The sequence below is a fragment of the Rana temporaria genome, assembly GCF_905171775.1.
Source record: "Rana temporaria chromosome 9 unlocalized genomic scaffold, aRanTem1.1 chr9z, whole genome shotgun sequence".
In the NCBI taxonomy this organism is placed as follows: domain Eukaryota; kingdom Metazoa; phylum Chordata; class Amphibia; order Anura; family Ranidae; genus Rana; species Rana temporaria.
Window position 1 is genome coordinate 174,823 of NW_024404484.1, and position 23,461 is coordinate 198,283.

Below are 23,461 nucleotides of genomic sequence, written 5' to 3' on the forward strand. Positions count from 1 at the left end.
TCTCCCTCCACCAATCCAACCACTGTTCTCCCTCCACCAATCCAATCCAACCACTGTTCTCCATCCACCAATCCAATCCAACCACTGTTCTCCATCCACCAATCCAATCCAACCACTGTTCTCCCTCCACCAATCCAATCCACCCACTGTTCTCCATCCACCAATCCAATCCAACCACTGTTCCCCATCCACCAATCCAATCCAACCACTGTTCTCCCTCCACCAATCCAATCCAACCACTGTTCTCCCTCCACCAATCTAATCCAACCACTGTTCTCCATCCACCAATCCAACCACTGTTCCCCATCCACCAATCCAACCCAACCACTGTTCTCCCTCCACCAATCCAATCCAACCACTGTTCTCCATCCACCAATCCAATCCAACCACTGTTCTCCATCCACCAATCCAATCCAACCACTGTTCTCCATCCACCAACCCAATCCAACCACTGTCCCCCATCCACCAATCCAATCCAACCACTGTTCCCCCTCCACCAATCCAACCACTGTTCTCCCTCCACCAACCCAATCCAACCACTGCCCCCCATCCACCAATCCAATCCAACCACTGTTCTCCATCCACCAATCCAATCCAACCACTGTTCTCCATCCACCAATCCAATCCAACCACTGTCCCCCATCCACCAATCCAATCCAACCACTGTTCCCCCTCCACCAATCCAACCACTGTTCTCCCTCCACCAACCCAATCCAACCACTGTTCTCCATCCACCAATCCAATCCAACCACTGCCCCCCATCCACCAACCCAATCCAACCACTGTTCTCCATCCACCAATCCTATGTGGCCATTTCCTTTGAATTTGTAGCATCAAATAAGGCCACACCCCTCACCTTCCAGAATTTAATACAACCACACCCCTTGCACCTTGCCATCCAATAGAGCGTCGGCATATGGAGCGCCAATGATGGGGATCTCAGGGGTGGTGATTCCCCATCTTCCCCTCATTGGTCGGACGCGGCTCTGATCCGAGTGAAGTCTGTGGGAACATTTCTGACTCTCCCGGTAAGATAAACGGATCTTTAATCCGCAGAAGCCGCGTCCTGACAAACATCGGGGATTAATGGATGCCAGACACGGGAGGAAGGATAAACACGGCGCGCCTGGAGATTAGCCGAGAGTTTCCTGCCAATTCTGGACAGAATCTACCTTCAATCTGCAGGTAGAAAGTTCACACAGTGCCTGGCAGGACTGCAGCCTCCTGTTGCGTGATACCGTCCACCACAGAGAGGGCAGAGCTGGGAGCACACTGACCCCTAATCCCGGGACACTCAATATACTGGCTGTGAGGTCTGACGAGTCCCACACTGGGGGAGGGAATGAGGAAGTTGTACTGGGCACAGCGCCACCTGCACTTCCCCCAATATACACAGATTGGTGATAACAATCTCATGTCTATGGAGGGCAGCCAGAGAAGGGTTCCCAGATAGTACAGCGGACAGGAAACGGGCCAAGCTGGAGGCATCGGGGTCCTCAGAGGACTTCTAATGAGGCCATAAACAGCCTCAGCGATACCCATCCTGGGTCTACAGGGGCCGAACCCAGAATCCCTGCCGGGAGAGAAGTTACATGAATGTAGAAGAAGACACCGATCAGGTAGACACCAAACACGCCTCTACTACACGGCTCCCGCTACTACATGGCTCCCGCTACAGCGCTACTACACGGCTCCCGCTACAGCGCTACTACACGGCTCCCGCTACTACATGGCTCCCGCTACAGCGCTACTACACGGCTCCCGCTACAGCGCTACTACACGGCTCCCTCTACTGCACGGCTCCCTCTACTACACGGCTACAGCACGGCTCCCTCTACTGCACGGCTCCCGCTACTACACGGCTCCCTCTACTGCACAGCTCCCGCTACAGCATGGCTCCCGCTACAGCACGGCTCCCGCTACTACACGGCTCCCGCTACTACACGGCTACAGCACGGCTCCCTCTAATGCACGACTCCCTCTACTACATGGCTCCCTCTACTGCATGGCTCCCGCTACTACACGGCTCCCTCTACTGCACAGCTCCCGCTACAGCATGGCTCCCGCTACTACACGGCTCCCGCTACTACACGGCTACAGCACGGCTCCCTCTACTGCACGGCTCCCTCTAATACATGGCTCACTCTACTACATGGCTCCCTCTACTACATGGCTCCCTCTACTGCACGGCTCCCGCTACAGCATGGCTCCCTCTACTACACGGCTCCCGCTACAGCACGGCTGCCTCTACTACATGGCTCCCGCTACAGTGCTACTACATGGCTCCCACTACAGCGCTACTACACGGCTCCCTCTACTGCACTGCTCCCGCTACTACATGGCTCCCGCTACAGCGCTACTACACGGCTCCCGCTACAGCGCTACTACATGGCTCCCGCTACAGCGCTACTACACGGCTCCCGCTACAGCGCTACTACATGGCTCCCGCTACAGCGCTACTACACGGCTCCCTCTACTGCACGGCTCCCGCTACTGCACGGCTCCCGCTACTGCACGGCTCCCTCTACTACACGGCTCCCGCTACAGCGCTACTACACGGCTCCCGCTACAGCGCTACTATATGAGATAATTCCACCCAACTCATCGCCACAGGAGACTTCCTCTACACAACAGAGACCGAGAATTACAGGGGAAGTAGTACTGTGCAGAGTGTATATACAATGTGGTCGGGGTGGGGGAGGGGATGGTTTCCGGAAGGGAAGTTGTGAAATCTCCATGTCTCGGATCTCTCCCCCCCCCCCCCCCATCCCTGTACAGCTTCCTCCGAGGCCTAATACACAGAAAAGTGATATTATTTTCAGGTTTCACAATACAAAAATAAAAGGAAAAAGAGAGGAGAGAAGAGGAAGAGAAGAGGAGAGAAGGTAGAAGAGAATGAGAGAGGGGAGGAGAGGAGGTAGAAGAGAGGAAAAGAGAGGGGAGAGGAGAGGAATGAGGGAGAAGAGAAGGGAGAGGAGGTAGAAGAGAATGAGAGAGGAAAGAGGAGAAAGAGGAGAGGAAAGAGGAGAAGAGAGAGAGGAAAGAGGAGAGGAATGAGGGAGAAGAGAGAGGAAAGAGAAGAGAAGAGAGGAAAGAGGAGAGGAATGAGGGAGAAGAGAGAGGAAAGAGAAGAGAGGAAAGAGGAGAGGAATGAGGGAGAAAAGAAGGGAGAGGAGGTAGAAGAGAATGAGAGAGGAAAGAGGAGAAGAGAGGAGAGGAAAGAGAAGAGAAGAAGAGAGAGAGGAAAGAGGAGAGGAGAGGAAAGAGGAGAGGAATGAGGGAGAAGAGAGAGGAAAGAGAAGAGAGGAAAGAGGAGAGGAATGAGGGAGAAGAGAGAGGAAAGAGAAGAGAAGAGAGGAAAGAGGAGAAGAGAGGAGAGGAAAGAGAAGAGAAGAAGAGAGAGATGAAAGAGGAGAGGAGAGGAATGAGGGAGATGTAACGGCTACCCACTGGTAGTGAGGGGTATCGGCCGTTGGAGACGTCCTTTTCCCTGGCAAGCTGCGATATGCAGGTACCGCCGGTATATCCCATCGAACGCCCTTCCAAGAAACGAGACGGGCTACGTTTGGAGGGTCAAGCAGACTGACTTTATTTGGCATATTTCACCTGCTTATATCTGCTTACAACTGTTACAAGAACAATGACAGTTTCCGCCCTCCCCTTTTCCCAGTAGGGGGCTTCAACACAGACCCCCTGAAACAATGACATCTCCTTGAATTAATCACTTGGCCAGTTTCTAGACGCTTCGGCACCTCACCCCACTTAACATTTCCTGGCCAGGCACATAGAATTCAATTAACCTTTAAAACAATTATCACTCACACATAATCCCCATCAGCATACACCTCACAGGGGGCTGTTTACCTGCACACAAAAGAGAGTTCATTATCTATGAGAAGGGAACATTAGCATTCCAGCAATGAAAGAGACTTGTCCAGTTAACCCTTTGTGCTCAGAATACACTGTGGTACATCCACTTGTGACAAGCCATGCAGTTCCTTGTAGTCCCCCTGCACGAAGATTATAACTGTCTCGGCAGCATGCATGTGTCCGTTACACTACTCCCCCTTTGTGGAACACTCCGGCAGACCCGGATTGATCCTTTTCGGATCAACTTGGGGATGTCCGGTCTGCTGTTAGGGTAAAAGTTCAGTTTGCCTGGACAGTCCGTCGGCATTCCCATTGAATCTGCCAGGGCGGTATTGGATAGAAAAATTGTAGGGTTGTAGGGCCAAGCTCCATCTTAGCAAGCGCCCATTATCTCCGGCTACTCGGTTCAGCCATACTAGTGGGTTATGGTCCGTGATCAGGGTGAATTCCTGACCATACAGGTAGGGTGTGAGCTTCTTTAAGGCCCAAACCAGGGCTAAACATTCCTTTTCCACGGCCGCGTAGCTCACTTCCCTGGGTAATAGTTTTCTACTCAGGTACGCGACAGGGTGTTCTCCTCCATCCTCCCCGATCTGGCTTAGAACTGCCCCCAGTCCATACATGGACGCATCTGTATGAACGACAAATCTTTTGTTAGGGACGGGGGCAGATAGAACAGGTGCGTTGATCAATGCTTTTTTCAAGGTTTGGAATGCTGTTTCACAGGCGGGAGACCACAGGACTACTCTAGGCAAATTCTTTTTGGTCAAATCCGTCAGGGGTTTGGCAATGGTACTATAGTCAGGGACAAATTTTCTGTAATACCCTGCTGTCCCTAGAAATGCCAGTACCTGGGTCTTAGTGTGGGGTGTTGGCCAATTGGCTACAGCCTCAACCTTAGCGGGTTCTGGTCGTTGTTTCCCACACCCCACTCTGTGTCCCAAGTACTGGACTTCTGCCATCCCGAAATTACATTTTCCTGGCTTCAGGGTTAGGCCGGCGGCCCTAATCTGATCCAGTACAGCCTCAACATGCCTCAAGTGTTCCCCCCAAGTCTCACTATAGATCGCAATGTCATCCAGGTACGCGCAAGCAAAATCCTGGAAGCCATCAAGGAGGCGGTCCACTAAGCGCTGAAATGTGGCTGGGGCGTTCTTCATCCCAAATGGCATGACCTTGAACTGGAATAAGCCAAATGGGGTGACAAATGCCGACTTAGGGATAGCCTCCTTGGACAGGGGAATCTGCCAATACCCTTTGCACAGATCGATTGTGGTCAGATAACGTCCCCTGGCAATACGATCTAATAGCTCGTCTACTCGGGGCATGGGGTAGGCATCGGTCACGGTTTTGTCATTGAGGCGTCGGTAATCGACACAGAATCGGGTTGTTCCGTCCTTTTTGGGTACTAGGACAACGGGCGAGGCCCAGGGGCTGTCAGATGGTTCTATGATCCCCAGTCTTAACATTTCTTGTATTTCCTTCCTCATCTCCTCTTTTACTGCCTCAGGGATTCTGTAGGGAGTCTGTCTGAGCGGGTTTTGTCCTGGGGTCTCTACGTAGTGAGTCGCTAAGAGAGTGTACCCGGGCTCCTGGGAAAATGTCAGTCCTTTCTCAGTTATCAATTGTCGCATCTGTCCCTTTTCTGCGGGAGGTAACCGCTCCCCTAGCTGTATCGTATTGAGCAGAGTCTTAGGTTCCGAATCTGCTAATAGATCTGGGATGGGTAAGCTGTCGGGGTCTTCAGTGGCTGGGATACATATGGCTGCTACATCCTCTGGTCTTTCCTGATACTCTTTTAATAAGTTTACATTAAAGGATTTCTGGACACTTTCATCTTGGCTGCTGGCGATTACATATGTAGTATCGCAGACTTGCGCTACCACTTTGTAAGGGCCCTGCCATGAGGTCTGGAGCTTATTCCCTTTGACAGGCCTAAGCACCAGCACCTTCTGGCCCACTTGAAACGTTCTCTGACGGGCGCCCCGGTCGTACCAGTGTTTCTGTCGTCCCTGGGCCGTTTGGAGATGGTCCCGTGCCATCCGAGCTAAATGTTCCATGCGGTCCCGCATTTCCAGCACATATGGCACAATGGGGACACCTTCATGTTCTGTCTCGCCCTCCCAGTGCTCCCGGATGAGGTCGAGGGGGCCTCGCACTCTCCGTCCATAGAGCAGCTCGAAGGGAGAGAACCCTGTGGATTCCTGCGGTACCTCTCGATAGGCAAACAAGAGGTGCGGCAAAAATCGCTCCCAGTCTCTGTATTCCGCCGTAAAGGTCCGCAGCAATTGCTTGAGGGTACCATTAAAGCGTTCACAGAGACCGTTGGTCTGAGGGTGGTACGGTGAACTAAGCAGGGTCTTAATACCGCAGACCTTCCATAACTGTTGGGTTAGATCTGCAGTAAACTGGGTCCCTCGGTCGGACAGGATTTCCTGAGGGAACCCCACTCGGGTGAATATCCCGACGAGCGCACTGGCAACAGTGTCCGCCTGAATATTCGTCAGAGCGACGGCCTCCGGGTAGCGGGTAGCATAGTCTACTACGGTAAGAATGTATTTCTTACCTGAGGGACTGGGGTTAGGTAGAGGTCCCACTAGGTCGACTGCTACCCTGCTAAACGGTTCCTCGATCACGGGCATAGGTGACAGTCGAGCCTTAGGGTGGTCCCCTCTTTTTCCTACCCGTTGGCATACGTCACAGGTGCTGCAGTAACGTCGCACATCCTTCGAGATCCCTGGCCAAAAGAAAGTCTGGGTGATCCTGTAGGTGGTGCGGTTACCCCCTAGGTGCCCTGCCAACGGAATGTCGTGGCCGATTCGGAGAAGTTCCAACCGGTACTTTCTGGGTACCACTAGTTGGCGCTTTTGCGAAGGGACACCGCCTCTCTTTCTGCCTTCAGTCAATCTGTATAACCTGTCACCCTCCCATATAAAACGTTCCCGCTCATCCCCTCTACTGTCTGCTAATTCTCGATACTTTTGAAGGGTGGAGTCCTCCCTAGTTTCCCTCCCAAATTCCTCTGGGGTGTCCCAAGCTATGGGTCTCTCTACCGTAGTGGGGTTACATGTCGGTTCTTGGCTTACCTGGGTCTCCTGGCCTGTTGTAGGATCATCTGTGATACGGGTCTGTGAGCGGGTGGTCACGGGGCAAGCTGCATCAGGTGTAGGTAGATACGCCGAAGTCAGAGGGCCAATGTCGTTGCCCAGCACAACCTCGGCCGGTAGGTTGTCCATGATACCAACGGTGGTCTTTCCTGACCCGACTCCCCAGTCTAAGTGCACCCGGGCGGTGGGTAAGCGGAATACAGCGCCCCCTGCGACCCGGACGGCAATTGTACGAGTGGAGAGGTTCTCTGGCTTTACCAGATGTTTTTGAACCAGAGTGACAGTGGCCCCGGTATCTCTTAAGCCTTGTGCTACTTGTCCATTCACCCGTACCTCCTGACGGTGATGCTGACGGTTATCTGGGGAGGCAGCTTGTATTGGGTCTGCCTCATACAAAATCCCCAGACATTCCTCCGGGCCCCCCTCGGTCTCCAGGCAGTGGGCCGCAGAGGGACGTGATGGAGTGACCTCTGTGTTGGGTGTTGTGCGTCTCCAATTGTTATTTGTAGCTCTTAGAGGGCAATAACGAGCAATATGTCCCGTGTTGCTGCAGTGATGGCACGTCACCCTAGACGAATCCCGGGGGTAGTTGTTAGGCCCCTGAGGACGTGGTGGTCCTGGTGGGACTGGAGCCCGAAACTCTGGGCGTGGGGTGACGGTTGGAGTACGCGGTACCACCTTCTGAGCCAGCCGCATAGTACCCTGGCTTACTTTCCTTGTCTCCGCGTACTCATCTGCTAGCCGAGCCGCCTCGTTTAAGTTAGCGGGCCGGCGATCTCGTACCCAGTCTTGTATGTCTGCGGCCAGGTCTTGGAAGAAATGTTCCATTAGGAACAGCTGTAATACTTCCTCCCCGGTGTTGGCCTTGCACTCTTGGACCCAAAGGGATGCCACCCTTTGTAACTGGTTTGCCCATTCCATGTGGGAGTCCACAGCCATCTTCTTGGACTCCCGGAAGCGCCGGCGGTAGGCTTCTGGCGTTACGGCGTATCGGGTTAGCAGCGCCTTTTTAACTTGCTGGTATTGTAAAATATCCTCTGGGGCGAGAGCCCGAAAGGCTTCATTGGCTTTGCCCGACAATTTCCCCGACAAAATAGTGACCCATTGGTCTGGTGGTACCTGGTGTAGTGAGCACTGCCTCTCAAAGTCCGCCAAATATCCATCGATTTCCTCCTCACTTTCTACAAAAGCTTTGAATGCAGTGAACGGTATTTTCTTTCCTGTAGCAGCAGGTGGGGGGGTAGGAACTGCAGGTGTAATGGGCTGTCTCGCTCTTACCAGTTCTTGTCCCCTCTTCGTTTGTATCTCTTCCCTTGCTTCCCGGAACAGCTGGTTGATTAGTTCCACGGACGTTTCTGGATACAAGGATAATCTCCGCTGTACAATCCCAGTAATTACATCTTCCTCGCTGACCGGTGCAAGGGGCTCCGTTCCTTCCATGGATCCATCCATTTCGTCCAGCTCCAGCAGGTCAGCTATCAGCTCCCTCCGTGGTCTGTTGCTGGCGCTCCTACCACGAATCTCCAATAGATCTTTCAGTGTGGATCTTTTCAGCCTGGCGTACTGCGACTCCATTCAGAACTTGCTCTTTGGATAAAAGGACCATCCCACTACTGCCAACCAATGTAACGGCTACCCACTGGTAGTGAGGGGTATCGGCCGTTGGAGACGTCCTTTTCCCTGGCAAGCTGCGATATGCAGGTACCGCCGGTATATCCCATCGAACGCCCTTCCAAGAAACGAGACGTGCTACGTTTGGAGGGTCAAGCAGACTGACTTTATTTGGCATATTTCACCTGCTTATATCTGCTTACAACTGTTACAAGAACAATGACAGTTTCCGCCCTCCCCTTTTCCCAGTAGGGGGCTTCAACACAGACCCCCTGAAACAATGACATCTCCTTGAATTAATTAATTGGCCAGTTTCTAGACGCTTCGGCACCTCACCCCACTTAACATTTCCTGGCCAGGCACATAGAATTCAATTAACCTTTAAAACAATTATCACTCACACATAATCCCCCTCAGCATACACCTCACAGGGGGCTGTTTACCTGCACACAAAAGAAGAGTTCATTATCTATGCGAAGGGAACATTAGCATTCCAGCAATGAAAAGAAACTTGTCCAGTTAACCCTTTGAGCTCAGAATACAATGTGGTACATCCACTTGTGACAAGCCATGCAGTTCCTTGTAGTCCCCCTGCACGAAGATTATAACTGTCTCGGCAGCATGCATGTGTCCGTTACAGGAGAAGAGAGAGGAAAGAGAAGAGAGGAAAGAGGAGAGGAATGAGGGAGAAGAGAGAGGGAAGAGGAGAATGAGAGAGGAGAGGAGGTAGAAGAGAAGGGAGAGGAGAGAAGAGGAGAGGAATGAGGGAGAGGAGAAGAGAATGAGAGAGGGGAGGAGGTAGAAAAGAGAGAGGAGAGGAGTATCAGTCCCCCGGAGTGGTACATCGCTGTCATGGCGGTGAAATGGTGTACAGCAGTGAATGTATGGAGACAAGTATGGAGGAAGTGACTGGAAGAGATGGGAGGAGATGAGCAGAACTGAAGTGGAAAAAAGACTGGGGGAGGGGGGACTGAGGAAATACTTCCTCCTGCCTGCAGCAGACTGATGACATCATCTCAGCCTAGGCACAGTCACTGGGCGGAGCTCCAGGAATATAATGATATTTGGAATTCTCGGGGATATTCATGGAACGGGCGGTTATATTTATTTTCCGATGAGCGGTTGCGGGATGACGTCACACTCGCGGGATGACGTCACACTCGCGGGATGACGTCACACTCGCGGGATGACGTCACACTCGCGGGATGACGTCACACTCGCGGGATGATGTCACACTCGCGGGATGACGTCACACTCGCGGGATGATGTCACACTCGCGGGGTACAGACAGAGACTTCTATTCAGTTCTTTTCATTAGAAAAACAAACAAGAAACCTCCTGAATATTACACAGCGATTATCCCGGAGGATCGGCGCCAACATCAACATCCAACGTTCCCAGAGCCGGCCAGCATGGCGCGGAGAGAGTCCCTTCTACAACAGACCCCCCCGCCTGGAAGAAGGGCGGACACTGACAACATGACGTCAGCCTATCAGATTCAGACGACCATGCTGGGACTTGTAGTTCTCAGGAGTTCCTCCAGAATACATCCGATCTCTATAATCCAATGATCGTCTATATCATAAAGAGGACCTGTCACTGGAGCCTCTATGAAGAGACCCTCACCTCATCAATACAAAGCTCCCCTCAGTGACTGTGTCTAGGCTGAGATGACGTCATCAGTCTGCTTCAGGAAGGAGGTCAGTCATCCCCCTGACCTCTCCCAGCCCCCCCCCAGAAAGGACTCGTCCCCCTGACCTTTCCCAGCCCCCCCAGAGAGCTCTCACCCCCCCTGACCTCTCCCAGCCCCCCCCCAGAAAGGACTCGTCCCCCTGACCTTTCCCAACCCCCCCAGAGAGCTCTCACCCCCCTGACCTCTCCCAGCCCCCCCCCAGAAAGGACTCGTCCCCCTGACCTTTCCCAGCCCCCCCAGAGAGCTCTCACCCCCCCCTGACCTCTCCCAGCCCCCCCCCAGAAAGGACTCGTCCCCCTGACCTTTCCCAGCCCCCCCAGAGAGCTCTCACCCCCCTGACCTCTCCCAGCCCCCCCCAGAAAGGACTCGTCCCCCTGACCTTTCCCAGCCCCCCCAGAGAGCTCTCACCCCCCTGAACTTTCCCAGCCCCCCCAGAGAGAACTCATCCCCCGGACCTTTCCCAACCCCCCTCCAACCAGAGGACTCGTCCCCCTGACCTTTCCCAGCCCCCCCCAGAGAGCTCTCACCCCCCCTGACCTCTCCCAGCCCCCCCAGAAAGGACTCTCCCCCTGACGTCCCCCCCAAAAGAAGGCTCGTCCCCCTGACCTCTCCCAGCCCCCACCCCAGAGAGAGCTCATCCCCCTGACATCTCAGAGCCCCCCCTAGAGAGCCCTTATCCCATGACCGCTCCCAGCCCCCCTCCAGAGGGCGATCATCCCCCTGACCTCTCCCAGCCCCCCCCAGAGAAGGCTCATCCCCCTGACTTCTCCAAGCCCCCCCTCCAGAGGGCGCTCATCCCCCTGACCGCTCCCAGCCCCCCCAGAAAAGGCTCATTCCCCTGACTTCTCCCAGCCCCCCACCAGAGAGGGCTCACCCCCCTGTCCTCTCCCAGCCCCCCACCAGAGAGGGCTCACCCCCCTGTCCTCTCCCAGCCCCCCACCAGAGAGGGCTCACCCCCCTGACCTCTCCCAGCCCCCCACCAGAGAGGGCTCACCCCTGACCTCTCCCAGCCCCCCCCAGAGAAGGCTCATCCCCCTGACTTCTCCAAGCCCCCCCTCCAGAGGGCGCTCATCCCCCTGACCGCTCCCAGCCCCCCCCCCAGAAAAGGTTCATTCCCCTGACTTCTCCCAGCTCCCCACCAGAGAGGGCTCACCCCCCTGTCCTCTCCCAGCCCCCCACCAGAGAGGGCTCACCCCCCTGACCTCTCCCAGCCCCCCACCAGAGAGGGCTCACCCCCCTGACCTCTCCCAGCCCCCCACCAGAGAGGGCTCACCCCCCTGACCTCTCCCAGCCCCCACCAGAGAGGGCTCACCCCCCTGACCTCTCCCAGCCCCCCCTAGAGATCCCTTATCCCCTGTCCTCTCCCAGCCCCCCACCAGAGAGGGCTCACCCCCCTGACCTCTCCCAGCCCCCCACCAGAGAGGGCTCACCCCCCTGACCTCTCCCAGCCCCCACCAGAGGGAAGGCTAGAGACGGAAGAGCGAGGCATGATTTTGTTGACTTTCCTGGTGTTGTCCTTTAGAATTGATGAGCGATGAGAATTCCTCCTCCGCCTCTTCCCTGCGATCCGCCGCCAACAATCCAACACTGAGTGCATTCCAAGTCTTGAAGGGACCGCGTCCTCCTCTCCGCATCTCCCCATAGACACTGCAGGGGGCGCTCCTCCTAAGAGTTCCACCCCAGTCAGCACAGTACAGCAAGGGAATGTCATAGCCATAGAGAGCAATACTGGTCACCTGATACCCTCAAAGACCTGCATGGAGTCACCAGAATCTGCCCCCTCTCCCGGATGATGTCACCAGAATCTGTCCCCTCTCCCGGATGATGTCACCAGAATCTGTCCCCTCTCCCGGATGATGTCACCAGAATCTGCCCCCTCTCCCGGATGATGTCACCAGAATCTGTCCCCTCTCCCGGATGTCACCAGAATCTGTCCCCTCTCCCGGATGTCACCAGACTCTGTCCCCTCTCCCGGATGTCACCAGACTCTGTCCCCTCTCCCGGATGTCACCAGACTCTGTCCCCTCTCCCGGATGATGTCACCAGAATCTGTCCCCTCTCCCGGATGTCACCAGACTCTGTCCCCTCTCCCGGATGATGTCACCAGAATCTGTCCCCTCTCCCGGATGATGTCACCAGAATCTGTCCCCTCTCCCGAATGATGTCACCAGAATCTGTCCCCTCTCCCGGATGATGTCACCAGAATCTGCCCCCTCTCCCAGATGATGTCACCAGAATCTGCCCCCTCTCCCGGATGATGTCACCAGAATCTGCCCCCTCTCCCAGATGATGTCACCAAAATCTGTCCCCTCTCCCGGATGTCACCAGAATCTGTCCCCTCTCCCGGATGATGTCACCAGACTCTGTCCCCTCTCCCGGATGATGTCACCAGAATCTGCCCCCTCTCCCGGATGATGTCACCAGAATCTGTCCCCTCTCCCGGATGATGTCACCAGAATCTGCCCCCTCTCCCGGATGATGTCACCAGACTCTGTCCCCTCTCCCGGATGTCACCAGAATCTGTCCCCTCTCCTGGATGATGTCACCAGACTCTGTCCCCTCTCCCGGATGATGTCACCAGACTCTGTCCCCTCTCCCGGATGATGTCACCAGAATCTGTCCCCTCTCCCAGATGATGTCACCAGACTCTGTCCCCTCTCCCGGATGATGTCACCAGAATCTGTCCCCTCTCCCAGATGATGTCACCAGAATCTGCCCCTCTCCCGGATGTCACCAGACTCTGTCCCCTCTCCCAGATGTCACCAGAATCTGCCCCCTCTCCCGGATGATGTCACCAGAATCTGTCCCCTCTCCCGGATGATGTCACCAGAATCTGTCCCCTCTCCCGGATGTCACCAGACTCTGTCCCCTCTCCCGGATGATGTCACCAGAATCTGTCCCCTCTCCCGGATGTCACCAGAATCTGTCCCCTCTCCAGAATGATGTCACCAGAATCTGCCCCCTCTCCCGGATGTCACCAGAATCTGCCCCCTCTCCCAGATGATGTCACCAGAATCTGCCCCCTCTCCCGGATGATGTCACCAGAATCTGCCCCCTCTCCCAGATGATGTCACCAAAATCTGTCCCCTCTCCCAGATGATGTCACCAAAATCTGTCCCCTCTCCCGGATGTCACCAGAATCTGTCCCCTCTCCCGGATGATGTCACCAGACTCTGTCCCCTCTCCCGGATGATGTCACCAGAATCTGTCCCCTCTCCCGGATGATGTCACCAGAATCTGCCCCCTCTCCCGGATGATGTCACCAGACTCTGTCCCCTCTCCCGGATGTCACCAGAATCTGTCCCCTCTCCTGGATGATGTCACCAGACTCTGTCCCCTCTCCCGGATGATGTCACCAGACTCTGTCCCCTCTCCCGGATGATGTCACCAGAATCTGTCCCCTCTCCCAGATGATGTCACCAGACTCTGTCCCCTCTCCCGGATGATGTCACCAGAATCTGTCCCCTCTCCCAGATGATGTCACCAGAATCTGCCCCTCTCCCGGATGTCACCAGACTCTGTCCCCTCTCCCAGATGTCACCAGAATCTGTCCCCTCTCCAGGATGATGTCACCAGAATCTGCCCCCTCTCCCGGATGATGTCACCAGAATCTGTCCCCTCTCCCGGATGATGTCACCAGAATCTGCCCCCTCTCCCGGATGATGTCACCAGACTCTGTCCCCTCTCCCGGATGTCACCAGAATCTGTCCCCTCTCCCGGATGATGTCACCAGACTCTGTCCCCTCTCCCGGATGATGTCACCAGACTCTGTCCCCTCTCCCGGATGATGTCACCAGAATCTGTCCCCTCTCCCAGATGATGTCACCAGAATCTGTCCCCTCTCCCGGATGATGTCACCAGAATCTGTCCCCTCTCCCGGATGATGTCACCAGACTCTGTCCCCTCTCCCGGATGATGTCACCAGAATCTGTCCCCTCTCCCAGATGATGTCACCAGAATCTGTCCCCTCTCCCGGAGTCACCAGAATCTGTCCCCTCTCCCGGATGATGTCACCAGAATCTGTCCCCTCTCCCGGATGATGTCACCAGAATCTGTCCCCTCTCCCGGATGATGTCACCAGACTCTGTCCCCTCTCCCGGATGATGTCATCAGACTCTGTCCCCTCTCCCGGATGATGTCACCAGAATCTGTCCCCTCTACTGGATGATGTCACCAGAATCTGCCCCTCTCCCGGATGTCACCAGAATCTGCCCCTCTCCCGGATGATGTCACCAGAATCTGCCCCCTCTCCCGGATGATGTCACCAGACTCTGTCCCCTCTCCCGGATGGGGTCACCAGAATCTGTCCCCTCTCCCGGATGATGTCACCAGAATCTGTCCCCTCTCCCAGATGTCACCAGAATCTGTCCCCTCTCCCGGATGATGTCACCAGAATCTGTCCCCTCTCCCAGATGTCACCAGAATCTGTCCCCTCTCCCGGATGATGTCACCAGAATCTGTCCCCTCTCCCGGATGTCACCAGAATCTGTCCCCTCTCCCAGATGTCACCAGAATCTGTCCCCTCTCCCAGATGTCACCAGAATCTGTCCCCTCTCCCGGATCATGTCACCAGAATCTGTCCCCTCTCCCGGATGATGTCACCAGAATCTGTCCCCTCTCCCGGATGTCACCAGACTCTGTCCCCTCTCCCGGATGATGTCACCAGAATCTGTCCCCTCTCCCGGATGATGTCACCAGAATCTGTTCCCTCTCCCGGATGATGTCACCAGAATCTGTCCCGTCTCCCGGATGATGTCACCAGACTCTGCCCCCTCTCCCGGATGATGTCACCAGAATCTGCCTCCTCTCCCGGATGATGTCACCAGAATCTGTCCCCTCTCCCGGATGATGTCACCAGAATCTGTCCCCTCTCCCGGATGATGTCACCAGAATCTGTCCCCTCTCCCGGATGATGTCACCAGACTCTGTCCCCTCTCCCAGATGATGTCACCAGACTCTGTCCCCTCTCCCGGATGTCACCAGACTCTGTCCCCTCTCCCGGATGATGTCACCAGAATCTGTCCCCTCTCCCGGATGATGTCACCAGAATCTGTCCCCTCTCCCGGATGATGTCACCAGAATCTGTCCCCTCTCCTGGATGTCACCAGAATCTGTCCCCTCTCCCGGATGATGTCACCAGAATCTGTCCCCTCTCCCGGATGATGTCACCAGACTCTGTCCCCTCTCCCGGATGATGTCACCAGAATCTGTCCCCTCTCCTGGATGTCACCAGAATCTGCCTCCTCTCCCGGATGATGTCACCAGAATCTGTCCCCTCTCCCAGATGATGTCACCAGAATCTGTCCCCTCTCCCGGATGATGTCACCAGACTCTGTCCCCTCTCCTGGATGTCACCAGAATCTGTCCCCTCTCCCGGATGATGTCACCAGACTCTGTCCCCTCTCCCGGATGATGTCACCAGAATCTGTCCCCTCTCCCGGATGATGTCACCAGAATCTGTCCCCTCTCCCGGATGATGTCACCAGAATCTGTCCCCTCTCCCGGATGATGTCACCAGACTCTGTCCCCTCTCCCGGATGATGTCACCAGACTCTGTCCCCTCTCCCGGATGATGTCACCAGACTCTGTCCCCTCTCCCGGATGATGTCACCAGAATCTGTCCCCTCTCCCGGATGATGTCACCAGACTCTGTCCCCTCTCCCAGATGATGTCACCAGACTCTGTCCCCTCTCCCGGATGTCACCAGACTCTGTCCCCTCTCCCGGATGATGTCACCAGAATCTGTCCCCTCTCCCGGATGATGTCACCAGAATCTGTCCCCTCTCCCAGATGATGTCACCAGAATCTGTCCCCTCTCCCGGATGATGTCACCAGAATCTGTCCCCTCTCCCGGATGATGTCACCAGAATCTGTCCCCTCTCCCGGATGATGTCACCAGAATCTGTCCCCTCTCCCGGATGATGTCAGCAGAATCTGCCCCTCTCCCGGATGATGTCACCAGAATCTGTCCCCTCTCCCGGATGATGTCACCAGAATCTGTCCCCTCTCCCGGATGATGTCACCAGAATCTGTCCCCTCTCCAGGATGATGTCACCAGAATCTGTCCCCTCTCCCGGATGATGTCAGCAGAATCTGCCCCTCTCCCGGATGATGTCACCAGAATCTGTCCCCTCTCCCAGATGATGTCACCAGAATCTGTCCCCTTTCCCGGAGTCACCAGAATCTGTCCCCTCTCCCGGATGATGTCACCAGAATCTGTCCCCTCTCCCGGAGTCACCAGAATCTGTCCCCTCTGCCGGATGTCACCAGACTCTGTCCCTCTCCCGGATGTCACCAGAATCTGTCCCCTCTCCCGGATGTCACCAGAATCTGTCCCCTCTCCCGGATGTCACCAGAATCTGTCCCCTCTCCCGGATGTCACCAGAATCTGTCCCCTCTCCCGGATGATGTCACCAGACTCTGTCCCCTCTCCCAGATGATGTCACCAGAATCTGTCCCCTCTCCCAGATAATGTCACCAGAATCTGTCCCCTCTCCCGGATGTCACCAGACTCTGTCCCCTCTCCCGGTCAGTGACAACCATGGTGTTGGCTCTCTGGCTGCCCCAGTGACATCATTGCCTAGAATCACCTATGACATCATCAGTGTGATTCAATCTTTATAAGAATCCATAAAACCTTCCTAACGAGCGTCACTGAGAGAATCATCAAACCCCCGCCGTGTTTTATAGATCCGGAGGAGTCATTTCACCCTCTGAGATCCACCCTGTGGGGGGTCTCTAGTCGGGGAATGGGGAGACACGAGGGGTCTCTAGCCAGGGAATGGGGAGACACCAGGGGTCTCTAGCCAGGGAATGGGGAGACACGAGGGGTCTCTAGCCAGGGAATGGGGAGACACGAGGGGTCTCTACCTGGGGAATGGGGAGACACGAGGGGTCTCTAGCCGGGGAATGGGGAGACACGAGGGGTCTCTAGCCAGGGAATGGGGAGACACGAGGGTCTCTAGCCAGGGAATGGGGAGACAGGAGGGGTCTCTAGCCAGGGAATGGGGAGACAGGAGGGGTCTCTAGCCAGGGAATAGGGAGACACGAGGGGTCTCTAGCCAGGGAATCGGGAGACAGGAGGGGTCTCTAGCCAGGGAATGGGGAGACACGAGGGGTCTCTAGCCAGGGAATGGGGAGACAGGAGGGGTCTCTAGCCAGGGAATAGGGAGACACGAGGGGTCTCTAGCCAGGGAAATGGGGAGACACGAGGGGTCTCTAGCCAGGGAATGGGGAGACACGAGGGGTCTCTAGCCAGGGAATGGGGAGGCATGAGGGGTCTCTAGCCGGGGAATGGGGAGACATGAGGGGTCTCTAGCCGGGGAATGGGGAGACACAAGGGGTCTCTAGCCAGGGAATGGGGAGACACGAGGGTCTCTAGCCAGGGAATGGGGAGACACGAGGGGTCTCTAGCCGGGGAATGGGGAGACATGAGGGGTCTCTAGCCAGGGAATGGGGAGACACGAGGGTCTCTAGCCAGGGAATGGGGAGACACGAGGGGTCTCTAGCCGGGGAATGGGGAGACACGAGGGTCTCTAGCCAGGGAATGGGGAGACACGAGGGGTCTCTAGCCAGGGAATGGGGAGACACGAGGGGTCTCTAGCCGGGAAATGGGGAGACACGAGGGTCTCTAGCCAGGGAATGGGGAGACACGAGGGGTCTCTAGCCAGGGAAATGGGGAGACACGAGGGGTCTCTAGCCGGGGAATGGGGAGACACGAGGGGTCTCTAGCCAGGGAATGGGGAGACACCAGGGGTCTCTAGCCGGGGAATGGGGAGACATGAGGGGTCTCTAGCCAGGGAAATGGGGAGACACGAGGGGTCTCTAGCCAGGGAATGGGGAGACACGAGGGGTCTCTAGCCAGGGAATGGGGAGACACCAGGGGTCTCTAGCCAGGGAATGGGGAGACACGAGGGGTCTCTAGCCGGGGAATGGGGAGACACGAGGGGTCTGTAGCCAGGGAATGGGGAGACACGAGGGGTCTCTAGCCAGGGAATGGGGAGACACGAGGGGTCTCTAGCCAGGGAATGGGGAGACACGAGGGGTCTCTAGCCAGGGAAATGGGGAGACACGAGGGGTCTCTAGCCAGGGAATGGGGAGACACGAGGGGTCTCTAGCCAGGGAATGGGGAGACACCAGGGGTCTCTAGCCGGGGAATGGGGAGACACGAGGGGTCTCTAGCCGGGGAATGGGGAGACACGAGGGGTCTCTAGCCGGGAAATGGGGAGACACGAGGGGTCTCTAGCCGGGGAATGGGGAGACACGAGGGGTCTCTAGCCGGGGAATGGGGAGACACGAGGGGTCTCTAGCCAGGGAATGGGGAGACACCAGGGGTCTCTAGCCGGGGAATGGGGAGACATGAGGGGTCTGTAGCCGGGGAATGGGGAGACACGAGGGGTCTCTACCTGGGGAATGGGGAGACACGAGGGGTCTCTAGCCGGGGAATGGGGAGACATGAGGGGTCTCTAGCCGGGGAATGGGGAGACACGAGGGGTCTCTAGCCGGGAAATGGGGAGACACGAGGGGTCTCTAGCCAGGGAATGGGGAGACAGGAGGGGTCTCTAGCCAGGGAATGGGGAGACACGAGGGGTCTCTAGCCGGGGAATGGGGAGACACGAGGGGTCTCTAGCCGGGGAATGGGGAGACACGAGGGGTCTCTAGCCAGGGAAATGGGGAGACACGAGGGGTCTCTAGCCGGGAAATGGGGAGACACGAGGGGTCTCTAGCCGGGGAATGGGGAGACACGAGGGGTCTCTAGCCGGGGAATGGGGAGACACGAGGGGTCTCTAGCCAGGGAATGGGGAGACACCAGGGGTCTCTAGCCGGGGAATGGGGAGACATGAGGGGTCTGTAGCCGGGGAATGGGGAGACACGAGGGGTCTCTACCTGGGGAATGGGGAGACACGAGGGGTCTCTAGCCGGGGAATGGGGAGACATGAGGGGTCTCTAGCCGGGGAATGGGGAGACACGAGGGGTCTCTAGCCGGGAAATGGGGAGACACGAGGGGTCTCTAGCCGGGGAATGGGGAGACACGAGGGGTCTCTAGCCGGGGAATGGGGAGACATGAGGGGTCTCTAGCCAGGGAATGGGGAGACACGAGGGGTCTCTAGCCAGGGAAATGGGGAGACACGAGGGGTCTCTAGCCGGGAAATGGGGAGACACGAGGGGTCTCTAGCCAGGGAATGGGGAGACACGAGGGGTCTCTAGCCGGGGAATGGGGAGACATGAGGGGTCTGTAGCCGGGGAATGGGAAAACACGAGGGGTCTCTACCTGGGGAATGGGGAGACACGAGGGGTCTCTAGCCGGGGAATGGGGAGACACAAGGGGTCTCTAGCCAGGGAATGGGGAGACACGAGGGGTCTCTAGCCAGGAAATGGGGAGACACGAGGGGTCTCTAGCCAGGGAGTGGGGAGACACCAGGGGTCTCTAGCCGGGGAATGGGGAGACACGAGGGGTCTCTAGCCAGGGAATGGGGAGACACCAGGGGTCTCTAGCCGGGGAATGGGGAGACACGAGGGGTCTCTAGCCGGGGAATGGGGAGACACGAGGGGTCTCTAGCCAGGGAATGGGGAGACACCAGGGGTCTCTAGCCGGGGAATGGGGAGACATGAGGGGTCTCTAGCCGGGGAATGGGGAGACACGAGGGGTCTGTAGCCAGGGAATGGGGAGACACGAGGGGTCTCTAGCCAGGGAATGGGGAGACACGAGGGGTCTCTAGCCAGGGAATGGGGAGACACCAGGGGTCTCTAGCCGGGGAATGGGGAGACACGAGGGGTCTCTAGCCAGGGAATGGGGAGACACGAGGGGTCTCTAGCCAGGGAATGGGGAGACACCAGGGGTCTCTAGCCGGGGAATGGGGAGACATGAGGGGTCTGTAGCCGGGGAACCGTCACATCGCGTCCCCCGCCCATCCCCCATGATAATGTACAGAGTGCGCTTTACATGCATTTCAATACTTACAGCTTTATGCAAATAACAGGAAGTTTCCACAACCACAGACATCCCATAATACCCCCCGAGATCCCCGACACAGGAGAGCACCCCAATATACATCACTGCACCCAAAAGTCTACAGACCCGGGGACTCAGCACAGGGATGGTGGGAACCCCTCATAGTGGGGGACAGGGATGGTGGGAACCCCTCATAGTAAAGGTACAGGGATGGTGGGAACCCCTCCTAATGGGGGACAGGGATGGTGGGAACCCCTCCTAATGGGGCACAGGGATGGTGGGAACCCCTCATAGTAAAGGTACAGGGATGGTGGGAACCCCTCATAATGGGGGACAGGGATAGTGGGAACCCCTCATAATGGGGGACAGGGATAGTGGGAACCCCTCATAGTGGGGGACAGGGATGGTGGGAACCCCTCATAGTGGGGGACAGGGATGGTGGGAACCCCTCCTAATGGGGGACAGGGATGGTGGGAACCCCTCCTAATGGGGCACAGGGATGGTGGGAACCCCTCATAGTAAAGGTACCGGGATGGTGGGAACCCCTCCTAATGGGGGACAGGGATGGTGGGAACCCCTCATAGTGGGGGACAGGGATGGTGGGAACCCCTCATAATGGGGGACAGGGATAGTGGGAACCCCTCATAGTAAAGGTACAGGGATGGTGGGAACCCCTCATAGTGGGGGACAGGGATGGTGGGAACCCCTCATAATGGGGGACAGGGATAGTGGGAACCCCTCATAATGGGGGACAGGGATGGTGGGAACCCCTCATAGTGGGGGACAGGGATGGTGGGAACCCCTCATAGTGGGGGACAGGGATGGTGGGAACCCCTCATAGTGGGGGACAGGGATGGTGGGAACCCCTCATAATGGGGGACAGGGATAGTGGGAACCCCTCATAATGGGGGACAGGGATAGTGGGAACCCCTCATAATGGGGGACAGGGATGGTGGGAACCCCTCCTAATGGGGGACAGGGATGGTGGGAACCCCTCATAGTGGGGGACAGGGATGGTGGGAACCCCTCATAGTGGGGGACAGGGATGGTGGGAACCCCTCATAGTGGGGGACAGGGATGGTGGGAACCCCTCATAATGGGGGACAGGGATAGTGGGAACCCCTCATAATGGGGGACAGGGATGGTGGGAACCCCTCCTAATGGGGGACAGGGATGGTGGGAACCCCTCATAGTGGGGGACAGGGATGGTGGGAACCCCTCATAGTGGGGGACAGGGATGGTGGGAACCCCTCATAGTGGGGGACAGGGATGGTGGGAACCCCTCATAATGGGGGACAGGGATAGTGGGAACCCCTCATAATGGGGGACAGGGATGGTGGGAACCCCTCATAGTGGGGGACAGGGATAGTGGGAACCCCTCATAGTGGGGGACAGGGATGGTGGGAACCCCTCATAATGGGGGACAGGGATGGTGGGAACCCCTCATAGTGCAGGTACAGGGAGATTTGTTGCTCTCCATAGACAGAACAGTCGGGAAGATTTACGTCTCACTTCGGTGACAACATATAATAGAATATTCTGTACACATAGAGGGGTCATTGTCCTCTGAGCCCCCCGACCGCGAGACGTTTCCTGCCTCATATTTATTATACCAAAGAAAATCAGAGACTGGAAGAGTGTGACTGGGGGGAGGGGGGGCATTAGAGTGTAAGCTCCTCTGTACAGAGACTCTTTGCTCTTTGAGGGTCTCTGGGTGAGCGGTGGGATTGGGGGGTCAGTACATAAGGGGGGGGCAGTATTTGAAGGAGGGGGTCAGTAAATGAAAGGGGGGGGGGTTGGATTGGTTCTTCTTGTGGTTGGACTTTGTATCTTTTCTCCGGATAACAATGTATCTGTAGAAGTGTCTCCGGAGGTTGCGATCCTCTGGGATTGGGCGATCCTCTGGGATTGGGCGATCCTCTGGGATTGGGCGATCCTCTGGGGTTGGAGGATCCTCTGGGGTTGGAGGATCCTCTGGGATTGGGCGATCCTCTGGGATTGGGCGATCCTCTGGGGTTGGGGGATCCTCTGGGATTGGGCGATCCTCTGGGTTTGGAGGATCCTCTGGGATTGGATACTTTGTAATTCTTTCATTATTCTGAAGAAATGGGACCTCAGGACAAGGAGGAGGAATGGGAAGAGTCCCCGGAGGAAAGGTATACAGCGTTACAGCGATGAGTCTGGTTGAAGCACAAAGTACTCACCGCGGTGGAGCCAGAAGAACTGGCGTAATAGACGGTGATGACCATGCTGGAGGTCTTGGGATGGATGGAGGTCTTGGGATGGATGGATGGACGGATGAGGATGCTGGGCTCTCCCCAGCGGCTGTGCGATGATGAGGACTTCTCTCCTCTCTTCTCCTCTCTGACTCTCTCTGACTCTCTCTGACTCTCTCGCTCTGCAGGCGGGGAGGAGGTTCTCTTTTTTTCTTCAATGAACTTTATTTCTCCCAGGAAAGGCGTAGCAGCTGCACACAGCCTCTCCTCTCCTCTCCTCCTTCTCTCCTCTCCTCTCCTCTCTGGGAGATTTCCAGACAGGAATTTTCCTGCTTTACATTTATTGCTTTCAGCTGCTGGAGGAGGAGAGGAGGAGGAAGAGAGGAGGAGAGGAGAGAAGAAGAGAGGAGAGGCGAGAAGAAGAGAAGGAGAAGAGGAGAGAAGAAGGGAGAGGAGAGAAGAAGGGAGAGGAGAGAAGGAGGAGATGAGAGGAGAGAGAAGAAGGGAGAGGAGAGAAGGAGGAGAGGAGAGAAGCAGGAGAGAGAAGAAGAGGAGAGAGAAGAAGAGGAGAGAGAAGAAGGGAGAGGAGAGGAGAGAAGAAGGAGAGAAGAGAAGAAGAGAGGAGAGAAGGAGGAGAGAAGAAGAGGAGAGAGAAGGAGGAGAGAAGAGAAGAAGAGAGGAGAGAAGGAGGAGAGAAGAGAAGAAGAGGAGAGAGATGAAGGGAGAGGAGAGGAGAGAGAAGAAGGGAGAGGAGAGAAGGAGGAGATGAGAGGAGAGAAGGAGGAGAGGAGAGAGAAGAAGGGAGAGGAGAGAAGGAGGAGAGGAGAGAAGCAGGAGAGAAGAGAGGAGGAAAGGAGAGAAGAGAGGAGAGAAGGAGGAGAGAAGAGAAGAAGAGGAGAGAGAAGAGAGGAGAGGAGAGAAGAAGAGAAGAAGGGAGAGGAGAGAAGGAGGAGATGAGAGGAGAGAGAAGAAGGGAGAGGAGAGAAGGAGGAGAGGAGAGAAGCAGGAGAGA

General features: G+C 56.2%; 1 protein-coding gene across 1 annotated transcript in view; it reads right to left on the bottom strand.

The window, feature by feature from the left end:
* Positions 1–23,461, bottom strand: part of LOC120921962 — a 47,829-nt gene that overhangs the window by 23,011 nt on the left and 1,357 nt on the right. Inside the window, exon 2 of the mRNA XM_040334475.1 lies at positions 22,438–22,832. Coding sequence (XP_040190409.1) covers positions 22,438–22,832 — 395 coding nt within the window. The remainder of the gene's footprint in view (positions 1–22,437; positions 22,833–23,461) is intronic.